Source organism: Schistocerca americana, chromosome 2, assembly GCF_021461395.2.
Source record: "Schistocerca americana isolate TAMUIC-IGC-003095 chromosome 2, iqSchAmer2.1, whole genome shotgun sequence".
In the NCBI taxonomy this organism is placed as follows: Eukaryota; Metazoa; Arthropoda; class Insecta; order Orthoptera; family Acrididae; genus Schistocerca; species Schistocerca americana.
In genome coordinates this window covers 31,224,762-31,247,536 of record NC_060120.1, presented here as the reverse complement: position 1 = coordinate 31,247,536, position 22,775 = coordinate 31,224,762, and the positions used below count along the sequence as shown (strand labels likewise).

Here is a 22,775-nt window from a genome sequence, read left to right as displayed (position 1 = left end):
GGTTTCATCCTGAAATTGTGTGGAAATGAAATTATACAGGTTACCTGTGCATCAGGGTTTCTAATTTTGTGGCCTTCATCAAGTATTACATAGTGCCAGTTCTTGGCTGTCAGGGCATCCTTGTGCTGTACAACACCAACATATGATGTAACAAGTATTCCCTTATTCGAATTTATTATACCAATCAGTGACTCCCTTCGTCCTGCAAAATCAGTGCAACAGAGTCAGCTTTAGAGTTACTATCAAATACTTCGAATGGAAACATATCAATCGTTAAGATGCAAAACAGCAGAATATTATTAGAAGTACATTAAGTCAATTATTTACAAAAGATTGAAAATGTAAACCACACTGCACCAGATGTGAAACTTAAGAGAGGGAGAGCACCAGATGTGAAACTTAGAGAGGGAGATTGCTATAATCCTGTACATAATACTTGGATATACGTCACAGCACCGGGCCACCAGTGCACTACACTTTGAATTTTCTGGCAGCAGCATCTGCACAGGCCAACCACCAGAGGCTGCCTGTGGTGGTCCACATTATGACAATTGGTGGCGAGTGTGCTGTTCACTTCCATGTGCTCGGTCTATTGGTTGTTCCTTCGGTTCTTCTGGCCATGGAGGCAGTGCTCAAATCTCACCTCAAGCAACAGCAGGATCTTAACAGTTGCTATCATTAACTTGTTGGCCACAATAGCTTTGGAGGCTCCCATGCTGTTGGCATACCCACTGATCTTTCCCCATTATGATGATGTGGCCGAAGACAGGGAAGCTTATGAGAAGCAGCTTTGGCAACAATCCCTCACCTCTGGTGTCACTGATGCTAACAGGTGTGGGACTTTGTTCCTTTCTTCTATTTCCCCTCGTACCTACCAACTGTTGTGCCAGTTACCCCCTCTCTCCAGGCACCGAAGTTGCTTTCATTTTGACAAAATGAGTTGGCTGTTGTCAAGTCGTCATTGTAAATGTATGCATGTCATTGCTGCATTTTATCATTTTCTTAAACAGCCTCACCAGTCCTACCGAGATTCGACGCCCAAACTCCATGGCCTCCGTCGCAAAGGTCGGTTTGTCGGTTAGTTCCTGACAAGGAGTTGCATCAACACGCACTACAGTGACAGAATCCATCTTTGGCTGAAGTGTTAAATATTGCTCAATCTTTTGAGGTGTCTCGAGCTGCAAGTGAGCAGATTGAGGCTTGGTGTGATATCACTGCAGTGGCTCCTGTTCCTGGTCATCGGGCGTAAGTCAGTTCTCGAGAAGAGGGTGGTGTGGCAGCCATCCAACCACAACCGCTGCGCCATGCAGGACAGCGTCACACCAAGCAACAGTAACGACCAAAGCAACAGCAGCACTCTGCACTCTCGTCTTACCCATGCACTTCGTGCAACATGACACAGGGCTGTGTGCCCAGGTGCATGGCTACTTGCAATGATTAAAGGAAAAAAGGACATATAGCGTCTGTGTGTTATTTCCATGGTCGTTAATATCGAGGTGCGAGTGATGGACAAAAAGCTCAGGTTAAAAGTGGACATGGGTGCTGCCATAACTTTACTGAAGTCACAAACTCATGTGGATTTGGGATCTCCAGCATTGTTTCCTATTACTTTATGTTTGTTGAGTTACAACAAGCAGTACATTCCAATTTTGGGGCAATTTATGGCTCCCATTATGTATAAAGCTGTGGTTCATTCCTTGACTTTTTTGGTAGTGGATGATGCTGACACTGCAAATTTGTTCAGTCTGTATGCTTTCAATTATTTTTGTTTTTCCATTTCATATATGGTGCACCTCGTTTCTCACCAATCCCTTACCATCACTTACATTCTCTGTGTTCCAAGTTTTGTCTCTTTTTCTCAGATGGGTTAGGTTTGCCACTAATTGTGCAGCCCACATTACCCTGAAACCTGTGGCGCGGCCACTTTTTTTTTTCTGTGCCAGCCTATTATACCAAGTGAGTGGTTTCCCCCCTTGCGATTGCGAAAAGGGTAGTAGTAGATGAATAAGATTGACTAGTGTTCGATGCCAAGGTAGCCCTTGAAGGGCCGGCAACCAATATTACACCACAGAGGACAAGGTTGTCTATGCCCAAGGCTCACCAACAGCACAATGGTAAACACCGGCTATTTACATACAAGATAATGGAAACAGACATTCAGAGCACTACTTCCTGCAGGGGGAGCTCGAGCCACGGCCTGCAGGGAGTATCACCATGCCAAAACCTGATTGACTGGAGACAGCTATTTAGGGGCTAGAACCAGCCTCGAAGTTCAGTTCACACCGGATGCTGACCTTGTGTACTGTGACTGTGGAAGATTACATCTTCGTCTCTGAATTGGACTTTTACTACTGTGTGTGTGTGTGTGTGTGTGTGTGTGTGTGTGTGTGTGTGTTTTACCACAAACCTTTGTGGAAAATTAGAAGTGAACTTTTGTTTGACTCAATTAGGAGACTAGTACTGGCATAGTTATTGTTACCTTTTGTTTGTTGTTCAGTCATCAACCTTTTGAAGTTACATCAATAAGAGTTGTGTTTGTAAAAAATTGCGAATTGTCTGTCACAACACAAGTGGCGACGAGTTGGTGCCTGCATGTGTCTTCCTCATGGTGGAAGTTGTCCTACAGCAGCTGGTCCAAAGTGTGGATGACTTAATACAAGGTTTTCAACAGTTTTGCAAGAACTCTCTGGATACACAGGAACGTTTATTTACGGAACTCTGGCAAAACCGCCCGGTTCCGCCGCCCCCACTGTTTCCCGCTTTCAACGAGGATGCTGAAGACTGGGAAACATATGAGAAGCGGCTCCAGAAGCATTTTCAAATCCACCAGGTTGTCCAGGAGGCTGCTCGTCGTTCCTACTTTTTGTCAGGGAACCAGTCCAAAGTGTATGTTCTCTTGACAAAACTCCAACCTTGACCTCTGGATTATTTGACTTCTCACAGATTTGTGAACTTCTACGCACCTTACAATTGACGACGGCTCCACGTGTTGGCTGCCCGTGTCCAATTTTACCAGTGTCGCAAGAAGGCTGGCCAATCCTACCACCAGTGGGAAGCGAAATTGCAAGGTCTCAGCTGGAAATGGCACTTCAACACGAGTCTCCAAAGGATACTACACAGACAAGATGGTCCGCGACCACCTCATCCAGGCCGCCCCTGATGCGGCTTTCCAGCACGATGCTCTTGGATTCCGCAATCCTATTCTGGACCAGATCATTGATCTAGCATTCAAGTATGAAATCTCTATGGCAGCCGACAAGCGTTTGGAAACCTGCATGGAAATGGCGGCCCTCCGCGACCATGACGCCTCGGAGCCCCTTTGCATCACTGGCAGAGGTCGAAGACGTTGCCGCCGTCCGTTCCGATGAACGGTGACAGCCATCCTGTTCTGCACAGCGAAGACAGGGCAGCCGCCCTGTCCAGGAATTTGCGCCTTCGGACGACGTATTGTGCCGTGTGTACCCGTAACGGACATGTCAGTTCAGTCTGCCGATCTTGGCAGCCCCCTCCTCATCCGGCCAATGACCGTTGGGAGCCTATACTCATGGATGTCAACCAGGTGCAGTCTTCGGGATCTTCCAAGCTGATGATTGACATTCAGGTCAACGGTCAGCCGCTGCAGATGCAGGTGGATACTGGAGCAGCAGTCTCACTGATCAACTATTCCTCTTATGCGAAGGTTGGGGCGATCCCCCCTATCGAACGTTCATTCGCTTCGCTGTCCACATTACAGTGCCCCTCCATCACCTATGCCGAAAGAATGTGCCTTTTCATTGGTCCCCAGCTTGTGAATCAGCTTTCCAAACCTTCAAGAGGAGGTTGCACTCTGCGGCCTGTCTCACGCCATATAACCCCTCTCTTCCTCTCCTCTTGGCTATGGCTGTCCTTTTGCACCGTCTCCTGGATGAATTGGGATGCCCAATGCAAATATTCTTAAAGTGAGAAGGAGGCCCTTGCCATCGTGTTTGCCTGTAACAAATTCCTCCCGTACCTTTACAGTAAGCCTTTTCGCTTAATCACTGACCATAAGCCCCTTGTGGCCTTATTTTCCCCATCAGACCAGTTACCCACATCACCTGCAGCGATGGGCCCTATTCCTTGCATGTTTTAGGTACACTATCAATTTCCGGTCCACCTCCCAGCATGCCAACGCTGAAGCCTTGTCTCAGCTCTCCTCTGGCCACAATTCGGCATTCGATTCATCGGACCTGCTAATTTTTCAGGTCGATGACAACATACAGGATGCGTTAGCTGCATTCCAAGTCACAGCTGAAAGGGTGGCTGCAGCGACGACCGCAGATCCGCTCCTCCACCTGGTGCGCCGATATGTTCTCTGCAGCTGGCCGACACTTCCTCTGTCCCCAGGCTGACCTCTGATTCTTCTTCTTCACACGCCATCATCTGGTGGCCGTCAACAGTGTTCCTCCGTGCGGAAAATGACGCCACTCCAGGAGTCATCGTACCAACTTCCCTGCAGTCCTGCATTCTCCACGTCTTACATCAAAGTCACTGGGGTATTGCCCAGACGAAAACCCTCGCACATCGCCATTTCTTCTAGGTAGGCATGACAGTGGACATGGAGTGCATGGTTCGGGGTTGTCAGCAGTGTACCCAGCCCTTCACACACTGCCCCGGTCCTTCCAATCATGGTCGGTTGCTTCCCTCCCATTGGAATGGATTCATGTGGATTATGTGGGACCCTTCCTCGGTGTTTACTGGTTACTTGTCACAGGTGCCTACTCCCACTTCCCTTTCATTATCCGATGCTCCTCTATCACCACAGAGAATACCACCATGGCCCTATCAAAAATATTTTCCACTGATAGCCTTCCCGTCACCCTGGTAGCAGACAAAGTCCCGCAATTCGCAGTCAAGAGTTCGCCAAATTCTGTCACGATAATGGTATCCACCACGTCTTTACCACTCCTTTCCATCCCCAATCCAATGGAGAGGCGAAGCACCTTGTTCGCACTTTTAAAACTCAGATGAAGAAGTTCATGGAGGACCGTTCTCCGGAAGAAGCTCTAACGTTATTTCTCAGTACCTACAGGGCCACGCCGGTGGGTGACAAGAGTCCAGCTGAACTGCTCCGTGGTTGCCCTACTCCATCTCCTCCTGCCACAGGTTGGACCTCATGCCCTGCCAGGTGCTTCCCAGTATTCATCTGACTCCAAGGTGTGGGCTTGCGATTTCGGGCCCCAGCCCAGCTGGCTTCTGGGGATCGTTATATGGCCCCGTGGTCGACCACTGTTCAACGTACACCTGGGCGACAGGTTGGTTTTGCATCACCGCAACCAACTGCGTCCTCGTTTCCTCAAGCAACCGCAGCCCACAACGCCGGCTCCTCTCTCTCCATTGCCGGTGCCTTCCTTGGGGCCTATGTTGATGCCCTCTCCTCAGTTGGTGGAAGATCTTCCCGGAGATAGCCAGCAGACGCTGGCTGCTAGCCCTGCGCTGCCGCATACTTCGGACCCAGGAGAGCTCCAAGACCTTCCCCTGAACCCACTTCCTGGCCACTCTTCGGCGCCGCCTCGGTTGGACAACGCGGACATCCCATCCTGCTTGCCCAGCCTGACGTCGCCTCGCAACCACCACCGCTGCGGCATTCCAGCCGCCTCGTGCCGAAAGCGACACCCTACTCTCCGGCGGCCGGGTCCCACCATCTCCTTCAGGAGGACTTAGCTGCAGATCAGCCTACACTGGTACTCTCTCCCCTGTGGTCGCCCGTGCCACACCAGCTTTTCCAAGGGGAGAGGGGTGTTTGGAGCCAAGGTAGCCCCTGAGGAATGGCAACCCATATTACACCATAGAGGACAAGGTTGTCAATGGCCAAGGCGTACCAACAGCACCATGATAAACACCGGCTATTTACATACAAGGTAATGGAAACAAACATTCTGAGCACTGCTTCCTGCTGGTGGTCCTCGAGCCACGGCCTGCAGTAAGTATCACTACACAAGAACATGATTGACTGGAGACAGCTATTTAGGGGCTAGAACCAGCCCCGAAGTTCAGTTCACGCCGGATGCCGACCTCGTGTACTGCGACCATGGAAGATTACATCTTCGTCTCTGAATTGGACTGTTACTAGTGTGTGTGTGTGTGTGTGTGTGTGTGTGTGTGTGTGTGTTTACCTTTTGTTTGTTGTTCAGTCATCAATCTTGTGAACTTACATCAATAAAAGTTGTGTTTGTGAAAAATTGCGAATTGCCAGTCACAACAGTTAGCTTTCCCTCTGCGGAAACTTAAGTTTCACTTAAAACTCAATCTGTCACTGAAACTTACCCTTTGCCCCGTCTTGACAAGTTATTGGTTAAATTCACTGAGGGTCAGATTCTCTTCAAAATGATTTATGTGAAGCCTGTTTACACAGTTCTGTTGAAGAATCTACATGACTCCTTGTGCTTAACAAGCCCTTGACCAATATCAGTGTCTCTCGTTCAGTGTGGCTAGTGCATCGACAATTTTTCAGCATTTTTGTAGTGTGTGTTCTGGAGTGCGGTGCATGAACTATCTCGATGACATCATTGTGACGGATGCATCCATGGAAGAGCATTTACATAACTTACACCTTTCTCATGGTCTTACATAAGGAAGGGTTGAAATGCAACCTGGCAAGTCATATTTCTTTCATAAACCATGGCGCATTTGGGGTTTGAGGTTTATCAGGGTGGTGTTAAGACTTTACATCATCATGTCGCCACATTCACGACTCTGCCTCACCTTAAATGCGTCAAATAATTCAAGCATTTTTAGGTAATGGGTTCCTTTTAAGATACACCAGTAAAATGTTCCAGTAAAATTTTAAATAATGTCATAAATGTCTGGTCTTCTGGGTTCAAAAGTCTTTGAAGTGGCTAGCTCTCAAAGTGTTAAGCTTTAAATGAGAATCAAATTCTCCGCTATTTAAGAAATTCAAACCACGTTCACAAACATAACATAATTCATCTTGCATAAAATGAAATCTATTTTGAAAGTAACACTTTTCAAACCACCATTCACAATATTTTCCCACAATCTGTAAGAATTTATTTCAGCAGTTGTCAGAGAGTGCCAGGGAACGTCGTTACTGTGCATGCGCAGCTACGATGACGTATGAAGCCCGTATGTTCGTATGTATATAACATTATGTCTTATGTTAGGTCATAAATAAAGAAGGACATCAGAGGATACTCCAAGAGCATCAGTATTTTGTAAACCATACTAAAATGAGTAACTCGTCTTACAGTGAATGTTCATATATCCAGATTTACAAAGCAGCAGGCTGCAACCTGATATTAAGCTTTTCAGTGTGGTTTTCGGGAAACAAATTTTCTTTGAGTGTTGGTACAGTATTAACTCATGTTTGGTTCTTTATTATGACGTAACGCAATACATGCCAGAAGATAAAAACGTGCATTTGAAGTTCAGCAAAGAGTTGACACTAGCCAACAGTGTTTCAAATAAACTGAATGCCTCCGCAAAAAAGATTACTAAAAGCCAAATTTCTTCAGCAAACTGACAAAAATAACTTCATTGTTCTGCAAGGCAATTAATGCCTGACACCCACAAACCTGAAAATAAAATAAAATCAGCAAACTGAAACTAGTAACACATTTCAGCCTTCCACAATTATGTGAATGTATTTTAACAGACGTGATAGCTCCCAGCCACATAAATCCGTTTTCTTTTCACTTGACATGAGACTTGTATATGAAGAGGAAATAGCAAAATCACTAAATTTAAACACAGGCCATGTGGAGACTCTCCCCCCCCTCCACGCACTACTGGAGACTCCCCATACCCCTCCCACCACTACAGCTCAACTCAGGCTGCTCTGCGCATGCACAAATCTGCCATCTTGGGTACAACAGAAAATTTTTTCTGGGTAGCATCTGGCTGCTTGTTGCTGCTGCCGATACAGCTATCAGCCGCACTTCAAGTAGCCAAAAGTGGGAGAAGGTACTGCTCTCACTCGACTCAACTGTGCATGCACATGAACCCGCTGGCAACTGCTCAAACGAACCTAATGTAAACCTTTGTGGTGTCATATTCATCGAAAGCAGTTTGTTGTTATAAAGTATTACACAGTCTTCATCCTAAAGCCTTTGACACATTTTGCTGCTGGCAGATGCTTGTGTGTGTGAAAGTTGATGATTGACTTTTGTGAAAAAATCTTGATGTAACGTGAAATGCTTTTGTTTTAATGGTTGCCACTAAACTTGCGTAGCACATCTGTGACAATTTTCCCTTTTTTCATGATAATACAGAACGAGTTGAGCTTCTTTGGACTTTTTTCATGTCCTCTGTCGTTCCTAACTGATAATGACACTATGTGGTGAAACAATACTCCAGAAGAGGATAGACAAGGGCAATGTATGCAGTCTCCTTAGTAGATTTGTTGCATCTTGTAAGTGTTCGGCCAATACAACACAGTCTTTGACTGATCTTCCTTACAACATTTCTATGCAATGGTTCAAATTTAAGTTGTTCATAATTGTAATTTCTAGGTACTTAATTGAATTTACATCTTTTAAACCTTGTAACTGAAATTTAACAGACTGCTTTCAGTGTTCTTTTTTTTTGGAGACAATTGTCACTTTTTGCACCATACAGATATCTTATCCTGCAAACAATCTAAAAGGGCTGCTCAGATTGTCTCCTAAATAATTTATACAGATCAAGAACAGTAGGCAGCCTATTGCACTCCCTTGGGAAATGCCAGACTTCTGTTTTACTTTATGACTTTCCATCAATGCACATAAATTTGATCAGAAGCCGCTTTTAAGGAATGGTGTCAAAATCCTTCTGGAAAAATAGACATATGAAATCAATTTGCGATCCCCTGTAGATAGCACTTGTTACTTCATGTGGATAAGAGCCAGTTGTGTTTGACAAGAATGATATTTTCTACGGTGCATGCCTATTATATGCTGCTGTACCAAGATATACCTGTTGCTTGACTGAAATACCTCTGCTGAAGGTAACAGTGTTTGCACTCAACATTTTTCTATTGAAAACTGGCATTACCTATCCAAGGTTTTTTTGGCTGTCCCGTTATGTAAGAGCTGTAAGAACAATTTTCTCCAGGAACTAAAAACAAAACTGCTCAACTGCCTACTTAGAAGAAAATTTTCTCAATTATATCATCTCTAGTTTAGAACTTAAGAGTTACTGTGGAACTTACACAATACTGAAGTCAGTATAAAAAGAGCAACTTAAATAAAAATATATTTCTCCTTACCATCAAAAGAACCAGACTCGTGCAGCACAGCTACTCGGAATGGTGGCCACCAAGTATGAAATTCTCGCACCCACTGATGCATAACAGTGGTCGGACACACAATCAAAACAGGTCCCAAACCTCGATAGCTAAAAGAGCATGGTAATATAAATAAACATTTGATAGTATGACACCATATTTAATCAAAATAACTTAATTTAATTTATTTATTTATTCAATAAGAATTCTTAACTAAATATCAGAACAGAATCCAAACAAAGAAAAAGGAAACAAAATAACTGATTTTCATTTTCAACCAATAATAAAACTAACAACCATGGATGAATGTCAAGTCTCATTTAGTAAGGCAGACACGCAAAAAAAAAAAAAAAAAAAAAAAAAAAAAAAAAATTTAAAATTTTGGTGAAATAATCAAAACACATACAAATAGTGAAGTTACAAAATATTCAATTTCTGATTTATAATGTAGTTTAAGGATTTCTAATTTTAAGATGCTTACCCACCATGACGTGCAACTAATTTACTATGTGCAAGGCCTGCCAGAAAAGCAATGACTTGCACTGTTTTCCCTAGTCCCATCTCATCACCTAGAATACCTCCACATCGTTGCAGATTCAATTCCCACAGCCACTGTACACCAACTTTTTGGTAACTGAAATGCAAAGTTATAATTAAGAGAAAATATTTCTCTTCCACATGAAACTTCTTACAAAATCTGTACATCAGTATCAAGGTGCAGGGGACTTACAGTTATTGACATTTGTCTTCTGTCTGCCCCTTTACACATTGCCTATGTTTGTTAACAAAATTAAATGCAATGAAGATATAGTATCCTAAAATTGCAAAAGACATGCTCCACTATGTTTTAGAATTAATGGAAACAAATTCCACTGTAAGTCTATTAGATTTAGAAACGTTATTAACTCTAGAATCGAAAGGCTGGATCTCCCAGAGCCAGGTGGATTTTGTTTTAAAAATTCCACAAGAGTGCACTGTTTATGATTAAGCAATTCATTGTAGCTCTCAGTTAAATTTCCTAGAGGGCAATACTTGTTTCACCATTCTTCTTTGTTTGCCTGTTGACTGTTGGCAAGGGAAGAAATGTGTTCTGAGCCTGAGAGATCCAGCCCACTTACATTTGCTTTTTTTAAAATTATGCACTTTTCTTGTTATTGTGACAGAAAGTAATGAAACTGCTCCAAAACGGCTTAGCAGCATCCGCTTAAATGAGGAACAAACTGAAAAACTATTATTAGAAATTGATAATGCCAATTTGCCAGTAGATCCTAGTTTTGTTCCTGAAAGCTATCACGAGACAGAAAGTGAAATGAGTAATAAGCAGTTGGACAGAGAAGATAACACTGTTATTGCTGTCAGAAACATGAATTCACTTACGAACACTAATCGAGATTCCCTACCAACTAGTGTGGTTTGATGCGGTCCCTCTTCCAGTGAACCATTACCTTGCAATCTGTCAAGAGACAAATAAGTTAGATGGCTGAAAAACTTTCCCAACCAAAATATAGTACCAGATCTCTCAATATAATTTTGCATTTGCCTCATGCTAGTGAAGAAGCTAGAAATCCTAACACCATTGTCAGGACCTGAAAACTGTTCACTGACGACAATTTGCTTGATTTGATAATAGAGAACGCAATAACTTCAATAGATTATATAAAACCCCTTCATAAAAGTGACCCAAATACTGCAAGAAGCTTGGGGGAAAGAAAGGAGGAGTTCAGAGCATTTTTGGGTCTACTTGGGGGAAAGAAAGGAGGAGTTCAGAGCATTTTTGGGTCTTTCATACACAATGAATATGGAAGAACTTTTGGACACTTGAGGCATAGGGACAAAAATCTTCCCTCCAAGTAGGACACTGCAAATATTTCGTTTTCTTTTGATATGCTGGACCCTGTATATCATGTTGTGGAGGGATTCGCAAAGAACTGCACAAGGCCTTACACCGCTTGTGAATACATTAAGAGTGGATGACAGGTTACTACCTGTTCGGGGATGTCATTCTTCCAGAATGTACATTCCTCCAACACCTGGAAAGTTTGGGACAAAATATTTATCATAACAGATTGTAATAGGACTAGTTATGGGGTAGTTAATGAATCCTTCGATACCACTAAAAGTTTAGCAGATTATATATTAACTGATCCACAATATGTAATGGAAAAAAAATTGGAAAGTATGGTTTTTCTTCATTTCTATCAGCAAATTAAACTTTATGGTTCACTTATGTACCGAATCATCATCATTAATATTTCATATCATTTAATTGTAATTATCAGAAAGTTATAATCAGTTAGAAAACCTGACGTGGATTAATATGTTGTTGTTGTTGTTGTGGTCTTCAGTCCAGAGACTAGTTTGATGCAACTCTCCATGCTACTCTATCCTGTGCAAGCTTCTTCACCTCCAAGTAACTACTGCAAGCTACATCCTTCTGAATCTACTTAGTGTACTCATCTCTTGGTATCCCTCTACAATTTTTATCTGCCCTTCAATACTAAACTGGTGATCCCTTGATGCCTCAGAACACATCCTACCAACCGATCCCTTCTTCTAGTCAAGTCGTGCCACAAATTCCTCTTCTCGCCAATTCTATTCAGTACTTCCTCATTAGCATTCTTCTGTAGCACCATTTCGAAAGCTTCTATTCTCTTCTTGTCTAACTATTTATCGTCCATGTTTTACTTCCATACATGGCTACACTCCATACAAGTACTTTCAGAAACGACTTCCTGATACTTAAATCTATACTCGATGTTAACAAAATTCTCTTCTTCAGAAACACTTTCCCTGCCACTGCCAGTCTAAATTTTATATCATCTCTACTTCGACCATCATCAGTTATTTTGCTTCCCAAATAGCAAAACTCATCTACTACTTTCAGTGTCTCATTTTCTAATCTAATTCCCTCAGCATACCCGACTTAATTTGATTACATTCCATCATCCTCATTTTGCTTTTGTTGATTCATCTTATATCCTTTCAAGACACTGTCCATTCTGTTCAACTACTCTTCCAGGTCCTTTTGAATTACCATACTGTCATAAATTTCAGCAAACTTTATAACTTGATTCTCACGATTGCATTATTACATTCCCACAGAACAGTTAAGAGAAATATGTATTTTGTAATTAAACAAATAATTAATTAGCAATGTTTGTAAATTTAAACTTACCTAAAAACAAATTTTTGGAACTTTTATCAGTCATATGACATATTTAACATGACTTGTGCACTTTATGTATCATGCCAACAACGAAACAAAAAATTAGGTCAGTTATAATTAATTTTTTCATTAACAATTCTTCAACATTATGATGTAAACACTACAGGTTTTCAATCATTCTAATACTACAAAACAATACAGAATTTAACCTGAAATTTCGTTTTGGCGTTTTGTACAGTACCTCAATTAATGTTAGGAAAAAAATCCAAAGTGAAATCCAGATGCAGTTAATGCTTTTACAATAGGCATTGTTACTGTAACTTCATTAAAAAAAATAAATAAATAAATAAATAGAAATATATTTAGAATAAATCGACACTTATTCTCTTCAAATCCGTACTAACAGTTTGTTGTAAATCAATACATTTTCTTTATAAATAAGTAAATGTAATTGTTTTTGCCAACAGGCCAAAGAACGCACATTGTTCAGACAAGGTATATATTGAGCGGTGCAAAGCACTTATAGTCAGTCACAGTTTGGCTAATGTAATGATGCAATGTCTTTAAAAGTTGCTGTTTTGTCAGTCATGTTAATGTGTACACACCTTTGCTAATGCCTACAGAAAACTACATCTTCTGTTAAAAATAATGATCAGTGTATTGGAAAACATTATTTTAACATCCAAGTTTTCATCATGTCCAAAATCCAGGCAAATCTGCAATACACATCCCCCAATTGACTTAATTGGTGAAGGAGATTCGATTGTTCAAAGCTATGTATTCCACTGCAAAAACTACATCACTCTCATACTATGATGAGTCTTTTGCAGTGAGAAATATTTTGGCCAGAAAAGCAGTTGGAGTAACATTAGATATGCAAAATCGTTCTACGTACAAAATTTGGAAGTGTATGAGGGACTACAACCAGCAGGTTTCTTCCCAGAGAGAATGTAGTTGACAATGTTGTGCTCAGAGTTGTAGAGCCAGTGAAGGATACAAGATGGAATATTACCTTTGACAGTTGGTTCACATGCTACACTCTTGCTAGAAAACTTTTCACAAATTCTAAGCTTACACTCGTTTCAACATTGTGCAAAAATAAAAGAGAAACCTCTTCTCTTACAAAAAACAGAAATACATTCATCCATATTCAGATTTAGCGACAATTTTGCATTGGTGTTATATGTGCCAAAGAAAAATGAAGGTGTCACTTTGTTGTCATCATTGCATACAAACAACAAAATCAATGAAGAAACAAGAAATCTGAATAATTACTTTCTGTAATTCAACAAATACTGGAGTGGATGTGGTTGATGAGAAGTGCTCATAATATAATCTTGAAGGCAAACAAGATGCTGGCCATTGTGCATTTTTATGCCATTTTGAACACTGCTGATATAAATATATTTGCAGTGTACAAATCAAACACAGGATTGGATATTTCCAGATGGATATTTCTCGGCAACTGATAAAACAACACATGGCACAGAGAGATAACCAGAAGAATCTCCCAAGGTACATTAGCCAGCTGGCAGCACGGCTATCTGGGATTACCACTCAGAAGGAAGTTGTTCCAGACGGCAAATGAGGTGGCTGTTATGAATGCAAAGACAATAAAACAAATTATTTTGAAAAGAATGTGGAAAATGGCTGCGTCTGTTACATTCAGTATTGTTATGTGAAGACTGGGCAGAAAATACAAATCAGTAACATGTATATCGTAATGAGATAGTACTAAACACTGAATTGTATAATATTGTATAATACTGTGTGCAACAATCCTAAATTCATAATGTGTAAGGATGTGAACTTAAAAAAAGTTTTCAATTTTCGAGAAAGTTTTCAAATACTTAGTAATTTGATTTTCATATTTTTGGATGAATACAACCTTAGTTTTTAAGAAACAGTAATAGAAGTATTTCTGGCACAGCTGTTGAAAATATTTGTCTTATTTATTCTGGAATGTAAATAAAATTTTGGGTCTGTCAGACCCAGCCCATCTAGTTGTGTTATTTATTTTTTGCCTGTCCATCTAAGATTTAAACACTGTAACAGTATGAAAATGAAATTCTACATGCTACAGATTCCACATGTTCTGGCTTTTGAATTGAAAACTCTGGGTGTCTAAGTACTTTTCTTCTCACAGTGCACCAATGATCACTAGAGTTAAAATATTACAGAAATACTCAATATTTTAAGCGATATCTGCCTGGAAATTCTTATCATGCTGCAGGAAGTAATCCACAAAATTAAAGGAACTAACCTTCATTCTTGGATCTCAAGAGATTTTGGAGCTGTCTACATATTACAATGAGTGAATATTGAGCCCCTCTTCTTGAATTAACTGCAGTGAGAAAAATTGTGTACCAATAATGTCTTTTTAAAACTCTATCTGGAAAATGGAAAGGATGAACACTCACAGCAATACTTGAGAGGGCTAGTACCTCCTTGCACTTTTCAGAGTTTCATAAAGTGTAGCTGTAGATACCAAAATTTTCAAGCTATCAATGCATCCATCATACGAAACGTAGCAACAGCAGTGTACTTACTTATATAGCTTGTTCCAAAGGAACTTAGGAATCCTGTAACCACCCTCCAACTCTTGATCTCCTCTGACAGTTTCCTCAGTACGTGTCTTTTCCCACAGCTTCAAACGCTCCATGTAATCATCTGCATTCCCATCATCTATCTCTTTCTTACCTTGTGAAATAAAACAAAATATATCAAATATGCAAAACTATAACAATGATACACATAAAAAATACCAAAACCCTCCATAGCTATGTGTGCTTTCTATTTCTAATGTGCAGACAGGCATAACGTGTCAGCTTTACGGTGAGTAGCAATCTATCCTTTTCAATATTGTTGATATTTCAATGTGGACTTTCCATTGTTTGAAGAAAGATGACAGTTTAACATACTGCCAGTGACAACTTCACCACACCTGGAGAACAAGCTCAGATTGGAGACGGATAGGGGAGGAAAATGGCCACGGCATTTTCAAAGGAACCTTACGTGATTTAAGGAAACAATGGAAATCTTAAAATGTGGATAGCTGGATGGAAATTTCCTCCTGAATATTAGCCCGGGGTATTGTCACTGAGCCACCTTGTCCACTTATAGATGTAAGCAAGACAAGCTGCAATGATATGGTAATGTAGTTCAAAAGGACAGAAGTTGGCTACCAGGCCACACTACCATCTTATTAGCAGGGACCTGAAATATTCACAATTTGTGATAAATATTAAAATATATTTGAATTCAGCTCAAAGTACAAAATTACCCAATAAACATTATTTCACAGCGAACTGTATCCAGATGAATTATTTTATCAGAGTTAGTTTGAAATAGCTTTATTTTCTGTGCTTATAAATATTGAAAATGTACTCAGTTTTTGGTTACTGGCACTGCAAAAATCTAACGAACCCCAATTTCTAAAGATAAAATGCCTAAGAACGTGTTTCCAAAATAAAAAGTTCACAAATGCAACAACATATCAGTGCATTTGATGCTCTTTTGTCACAACATTTATGGGCAGTATATGCCACATGCCAAGTAAAGGTGGCTACACAGGTAACTACAAGCTTCACAAGTGTGATATGTGGAGTAAAGAGTGGTTAAAAAACAAAAATATTATTTTCATATTAAATATTCGTGATACACAGTTACAGAAACTGTCTCACAGGTTGCTGTTTTCTTTCTTTTTTTTCCTTCGCCATGTAATATTGTACTCTTTCACTTTTCCTACATTACAGTACATTTGTATAGAATGTAATTCAGCAGAACCTAATTAAAAAATTAAGTAAAATCAAATCAAAATGCTGGCACAAGTCTCCCTATTCTTGGTACACATGCCCAAGAATGCTTATGTTTGAATGCTTTGCACAAGCATGCATAAACGAAATTCAATGAAGCATCAAGCTGCTTGAACAGCCCTGATGCCTGTACAAATTCATCCTACACACTGTCAAGCACTCTGTGCTTGTTCACTATCAAGCATGCAAATGCGTGAGTAGCCACCTTAAGGCAACACAAGACTCAACTATGGGACCCAGCATCGCAGAGCAAATAAACATGTACCTTTGTCTGTCAAAAGTTCGTATAATTCGGGCATTTTAACATGGCAGTTTTAGGTGGTGGGTGTTTTGAGCTGTGGTTACATCAAATTCTGATACGAGGTTGGACCAGAATTACCTCATTTAAGAAACTTCCAACATTTGCAAGCAATTGCGTAATAGCTCTTACCGAATTTTGTGTGTTGCTTGTTGTTTTCTTTTATTATTTTGAAATGCATGAAGAAACTAATTCTGGTTCATCATAGAGTTTGATTACAACTATCAAAACACCAAAAGGGTTCAGTGATCCCTATGAGCATGTGTCAAGTTCCGCTTTTGCAGAAACAGAGAACATGGGTGTAGGTTTGTTGCGTGCAACAAGGCTCGTCTTCCCACACTCTCTCTCCCTCCTGAAAGATATAAGTCTAATTTGTATACACTCAAATCCGACTGCCAGTTTAAGGTGTCACCATTCTTCACTATAGTGATGGAAAACAAAACCTGTCAAAAGTTTCACCCTAATGTAAGAATGAAGTTATTTTTGGTTCTGCTTACACACTAAGCATCTTGTCAGTTCAATCTGTAGCACTGTCAAGTATGGGTCACATGGCTATGAATGCCCACAAAAGGCAAAAATCAATATTCTGCTGATTCTGTAATTATTAAATAAAAGAAAAATAATGTTGGGAAACACCATCAATCAGAGGCATGAAACTGGTGCTGCTTCTCAACCCAATCAATCATTTGTTGATAGTTTAAGTAGAGCCAAAAGAAAAAAAAAGAGAAGACCATGCTGAAAAAAGCTACTGAAGTTTTTGCAAAAGCAAACATTCCATTACAACGGCCCCTAGATATAACTTTTCCTAAAAATAGACGTGAATTTTGCCAAAAATAGATGCTATCTTTTCAGGTTCCTACTCAATAGCATTGAAGTTTATAACAACTTGTATGCACTCATTAGACATTATTGTTAAATTTACTAATTTCACAGGTTTTATCATCTTCAGTCATCAGATACACTTACATAATTAATTCAGTTTTTTTCCGCGTTTGTAGATGAAATCCACAGCAAGGCACATTTAAAATCTACACCCATTCCCAAAGTGGAATATAAGCCTGTGTCCACTGCACTGCATCTACATCTGCACATCACATTTAAGTGCCTGGCAGAGGGTTCATCAAACTACCTTCACAATTCTCTATATTCCAATCTCGTATAGCGCACAGAAAGAACAAACACCTATATCTTTCCGTATGAGCTCTGATTTCCCTTATTTTATTGTGGTGATTGTTTCTCCTTATGTAGGTTGGTGTCAACAAAATATTATCGCATTCGGAGGAGAGAGTTGGTGAATGGAATTTTGTGATAAGATTCCATCACAAAGAAAAATGCCTTTCGTTTAATTATGTCCAGCCCAAATCCTGTATCATTTTAGTGACAGACACTCCCATATTTCGCGATAATACAAAATGTGCTGCCCTTCTCTGAACTTTTTCGATGTACTCCGTCAGTTCTATCTGGTAAGGATCCCACACTGCACAGCAGTATTCTGAAAGAGGATGGAGGAGCGTAGTGTACGCTATCTCCTTAGTAGATCTGTTACATTTTCTAAGTGTCCTACCAATAAAATGCAGTCTTTCGTTAGCCTTCCCCACAACATTTTCTATGTGTTCCTTCCAATTTAAGTTGTTCGTAATTGTAATTCCTAGGTATTTAGTTGAATTTATAGCCTTTATATTTGACTGATCTACTGCGTAACTAAAGTTTAACGGATTCCTTTCAGCACTCATGTGGATGACCTCACACTTTTCGTTATTTAGGGTCAACTGCCAATTTTTGCAACAGTCAGATATATTTTCTAAATTGTTTTGCAATTTGTTTTGCTTCTGATGACTTTATTAGTCAATAAACGACACTGTCATCTGCAAACAACTGAAGATAGCTGCTCAGATAGTCTTCCAAATCATTTATATAGATAAGTCACAGCAAAGGGCCTACAACACTACCTTGGGGAACGCCAGAAATCACTTCTGCTTTACTCAATGATTTTCCATCAATTACTACAAACTGTGACCTCTCTGACAGGAAATCGTAAATCCAGTCACATAACTGAGACGAGATTCCATTCACAATTTTCCAATACAATTTCACTGTAAGCTGCTTGTGCGATACAGGGTCAAAAGCCTTCTGGAAATCCAGAAATATGGAATCAATCTGAAATCTTTTGTCAATAGCACTCAACACTTCATGTGAATACAAAGCTAGTTGAGTTTCACAAGAATGATGTTTTCTAAACCCTTGTTGACTGTGTGTCAATAGACCGTTGTCTTTGAGGTATTTCATAATGTTCGATCACAATGTATGTCCCAGAATCCTGATGCATATTGATGTTAATGATATGAGCCTGTAATTAGGTGGATTACTCCTACTACCTTTCTTGAGTATTGGTGTGACCTGTGCAACTTTCTAGTCTTTGGATACTGATCTTTCAAAATGGTTCAAATGGCTCTGAGCACTATGCGACTCAACATCTGAGGACATCAGCCCCTTGAACTTAGAACTACTTAAACCTAACTAACCTAAGGACATCACACACATTCATGCCCGAGGCAGGATTTGAACCTGCGACCGTAGCAGTCACGCGGTTCCGAACTGAAGTGCCTAGAACCACACGACCACCGCGGCCGGCGATCTTTCCTCGAGCGAACGGTTGTATATGATTGTCAAGTATGGAGCTAAAGCATCTGCATACTCTGAAAGGAACCTAACTGATATACAGTCTGGACCAGAAGACTTGCTTTTATTAAGTGATTTAAGTTGCTTCACTTTTCAGAGGATATTTACTTCTATGTTACTCATGTTGGCAGCTATTCTTGATTCGAATTCTGGAATATTTACTTCATCTTCTTTTGTGAAGGCATTTCGGAAGGCTGTGTTTAGTAACTCTGCTCTGGCAGCACTGTCTTCGATAGTATCTCCACTGCTATCATTCAAAGAATGCATAGATTGTTCATTGCCGCTAACATACTTCACATACGACCAGCATCTCTTTGGATTTTCTGCCAGGTTTTGAGACAAAGTTTCATTGTGGAAACTGTTATAAGTATCTCGCAACAAAGTCCGCGCTAAATTTCGAGCTTCTGTAAAAGATCACCATTGTTGGGGATTTTGCATTTCTTTAAATTTGGCATGTTTGTTTCTTTGTTTCTGCAACAGTGTTCTGACCTATTTTCTGTACTGAGGAGGATCAACTCCACCGTTTGTTAATTTATATGGTATAAATCTCTCAACTGCTGCCGATACTATTTCTCTGAGTTCAAGCCACATTTGGTCTACACTTATATCATTAATTTGGAAGGAGTGGAGATTGTCTCTCAGGAAGGCGTCAAGTGAATTTTTGTCTGCTTTTTTGAATAGGTATATTTTTCGCTCATTTTTCGAGGATTTGGGGATTACAATATTCAATCTCGCTGCGACAACCCTTGGTTCACTAATACCTGTATACATATTGATGCTCGTTATTAACACAGGATTATTTGTTGCTAAGAGGTCAAGTGTGTTTTCACAACCGTTTACTATTTGCGTGGGCTCATGAACTAACTGCTCGAAATAATTTCCAGAGAATGCATTTAGCTCAATTTCGGATGATGTTTTATGCGTACCTCCGGAACTAAACATGTATTTTAGCCAACATATCAAGGGTAAATAAAAGCCATCACCAACTATAATCGTAGGAGTCAGGTACGTGTTTGAACTGAAACTCATGTTTTCTTTGAACCTTTCAGCACCTGTATCACCTGAATTGGGAGGTCAGTAAAAGGATCCAATTATTATTTTCATTATTATTTTATTCCGGTTGCCAACAATGACCTATGCCCATACTAACTCACAGGAACTATCTACTTCAATTTTGTGACAAGATAAACTACAAACAGCAACAAACACGCCACCGCCAACCGTGTTTAGCCTATCCTTTTGGAACACCGTTAGGTTCTTTGCAAAAACTTTGGCTGAGCTTATCTCTGGGTTTGGCCAGCTTTCCGTGCCTGCAACGATTTGACCATCAGTGCTTTCTATTAGCACTTGGGGCTTTGGTACTTTCCCAGCACAGCTAGACAATTTACAACTGTTATACCGATGGTTCCTGTCTCTACGTTCTTCCTGTGTTTGGCCTGCACCCTTTGTGGCTGATGCCCATCTTGTGTTTTTCCGAGACCCTCTAACCTAAAAAACTGCCCAGTCCACACAACACAGCCCGTGCTACCCCTGTAGCTGCCTCCTGCATATAGTGAACACCTGGTCTATTCAGCAGAACCCAAAACCCAACCACCCTTTGGTGCAAGTTGAGAAATCTACACGGTCGCAGAACCGTTTGAGCCGTTGATTCAGACCCTCCATGTGGCTGTGTACCAGAGGTCCGCAAACTACTGTCAACTATGCTGTTAATGGTTAGCTCTGCTTTCATCTTGCAAGCAAGACTGACAGCCTTTATCACTTCTGTTAGCTGCTCAAAACCGGAGAGAATCTCTTCTGATCCATAGTGAAACACATCACTGGTACCGACGTGAGTAACCACCTGCAGTTGTCTCCCCCTGTGCTCCTTATGGCATCCGGGAGGACCCGTTCCACATTTGGAATGACTCCACCAAGTATGCACACTGGTTTTCCTTCCCTTCTTGACAGCCATGTCCCTAAGAGGCCCCATAATGTGCCTGGAGCTCCTAACTATCAGTAATCCCACCCTCTTTGACTGTCCAGATCTTGCAGGCTGAGAGGTTTCCTCTGAAAAAGGACAGGCGACAGCATCTGGCTCAGCAACGGTGTCAGCCACTGACAGCGCCTGGAACCTGTTTGTCAGACAAACCAAGGAGGCCTTACGTGCGGCCGCCTGTGAAGTCTTTCGCCGCCTGCTACATCCCGGGATGACCTACCACTCGATTACAGTTGAGGGACCAATCTCAATGCGAGCAGCAACTGGGCTGTCCACCTGTGAGGACCGATTGGAGGACATGGCCATGCTGGACATACTCTCACTCTTCAGAGCCCAATTGGTGCCACATCATGAGTGTAGGTATGATGAAAGATATTGTCTCTGATTTTTATTGAGGTGACTTTAGGATGACTAAAACTTTTTAATTAGCAAAAGCAGCTGATACCTTGTCAAGCTGGGGAAAACAGAAATATTTATAAACAAAAACAATTGTTCAAAAAGGAAAGACCATTTTTTCCCTAGCCTTTCAGGGGGGGGTGTCTACGCTATATCTCGGTTAATTATTTATAATGCTCACAATACGAATTAACATTGTGAAGCATACTACATAGAATCTCATTAATGTGAACAAGGCCATAAGCGTATAGTGATAATGGCAAAAATTAAATAAGAAAGAAATACAGCATTTTACACAGAAGTGCACTGGACTGACAGGAAATGAATCCTTACTTCTCTTCCTTTTTTTCAGTCTTCGTTCTTCATCAGAATAATCCCAATCGCTGTCATCAGAACACCATTCTTCAGGTGGTGAAATAAGTTTCTGTCGTCGGCGTTTCTTTACATGATGCAGTGATGGTCCTTCCCATTTTCTCATTTTCTTCTCATCTAAAGGAAATAACGTAACACACATCAAACAATGTCAACGTAATACAGACGTGAGAAACTGTTTCTCTAATGAGGAAGAATTTTGGAAGCCTGTTGATGCATATCAAGCAACTGGAGACAATAAATATCTATTTAAATCAATAAACACATAATTTAGACATGTTCGTTACCAAATGATGGGTCAGCAGAAGAAAGTGCTAACCCACAAGAGAGTACTTTGAGTTGTTATGTGTTACTTGATTGGTTAAATTCAAAGATAACAACATAAATACAGAAGGATGAAATAATTTAAATAGTATGCTGCACTTTCTAGGGGTGCACATAAACTGTTACCAGTGTGTGCTGCAATCTAATACACAACAGTTAAAGTGATTTGAGTAATCCTTACTAAAATGAGGGTTAGCACTTTCTTCCACCAATCTCTTCAAATATCTCATAAAGTTCCAAGATGTGTATATTGTTCCTACCATAATACGACACCTCAGTTAAAAATTTTTTTTTCTAATAATCTAAACCCTTGAAGGCAGATGAACATAGACCACTACAATTCTCAGAAACTGGACAAGATCCCCACACAAGCAGTTTGATAAACATGAAACAAACTATTTACAAATACTGTTTACTTCAATACTGGTGAATTCTGAAAGGAAGGTAATAGGCGTAAGAGGAGAGATCACCACCCACCAAAAACTGGAAGCACTGATCAGAAACATCTC

The 22,775-nt window shown here is 40.6% G+C and overlaps 1 protein-coding gene across 2 annotated transcripts in view; it reads right to left on the bottom strand.

Annotated features, from left to right (window-relative positions):
• The window catches only part of LOC124594835 (DNA excision repair protein ERCC-6-like), a 110,880-nt gene that overhangs the window by 44,793 nt on the left and 43,312 nt on the right, over positions 1-22,775 (bottom strand). For both annotated transcript variants that reach the window (XM_047133284.1, XM_047133285.1), the window contains exons 6-10: positions 21,904-22,059; positions 14,957-15,107; positions 9,723-9,875; positions 9,224-9,351; positions 45-202 (exon numbers count right to left, since the gene is read on the bottom strand). In XM_047133284.1, the coding sequence (XP_046989240.1) occupies positions 45-202; positions 9,224-9,351; positions 9,723-9,875; positions 14,957-15,107; positions 21,904-22,059 (746 nt within the window). The remainder of the gene's footprint in view (positions 1-44; positions 203-9,223; positions 9,352-9,722; positions 9,876-14,956; positions 15,108-21,903; positions 22,060-22,775) is intronic.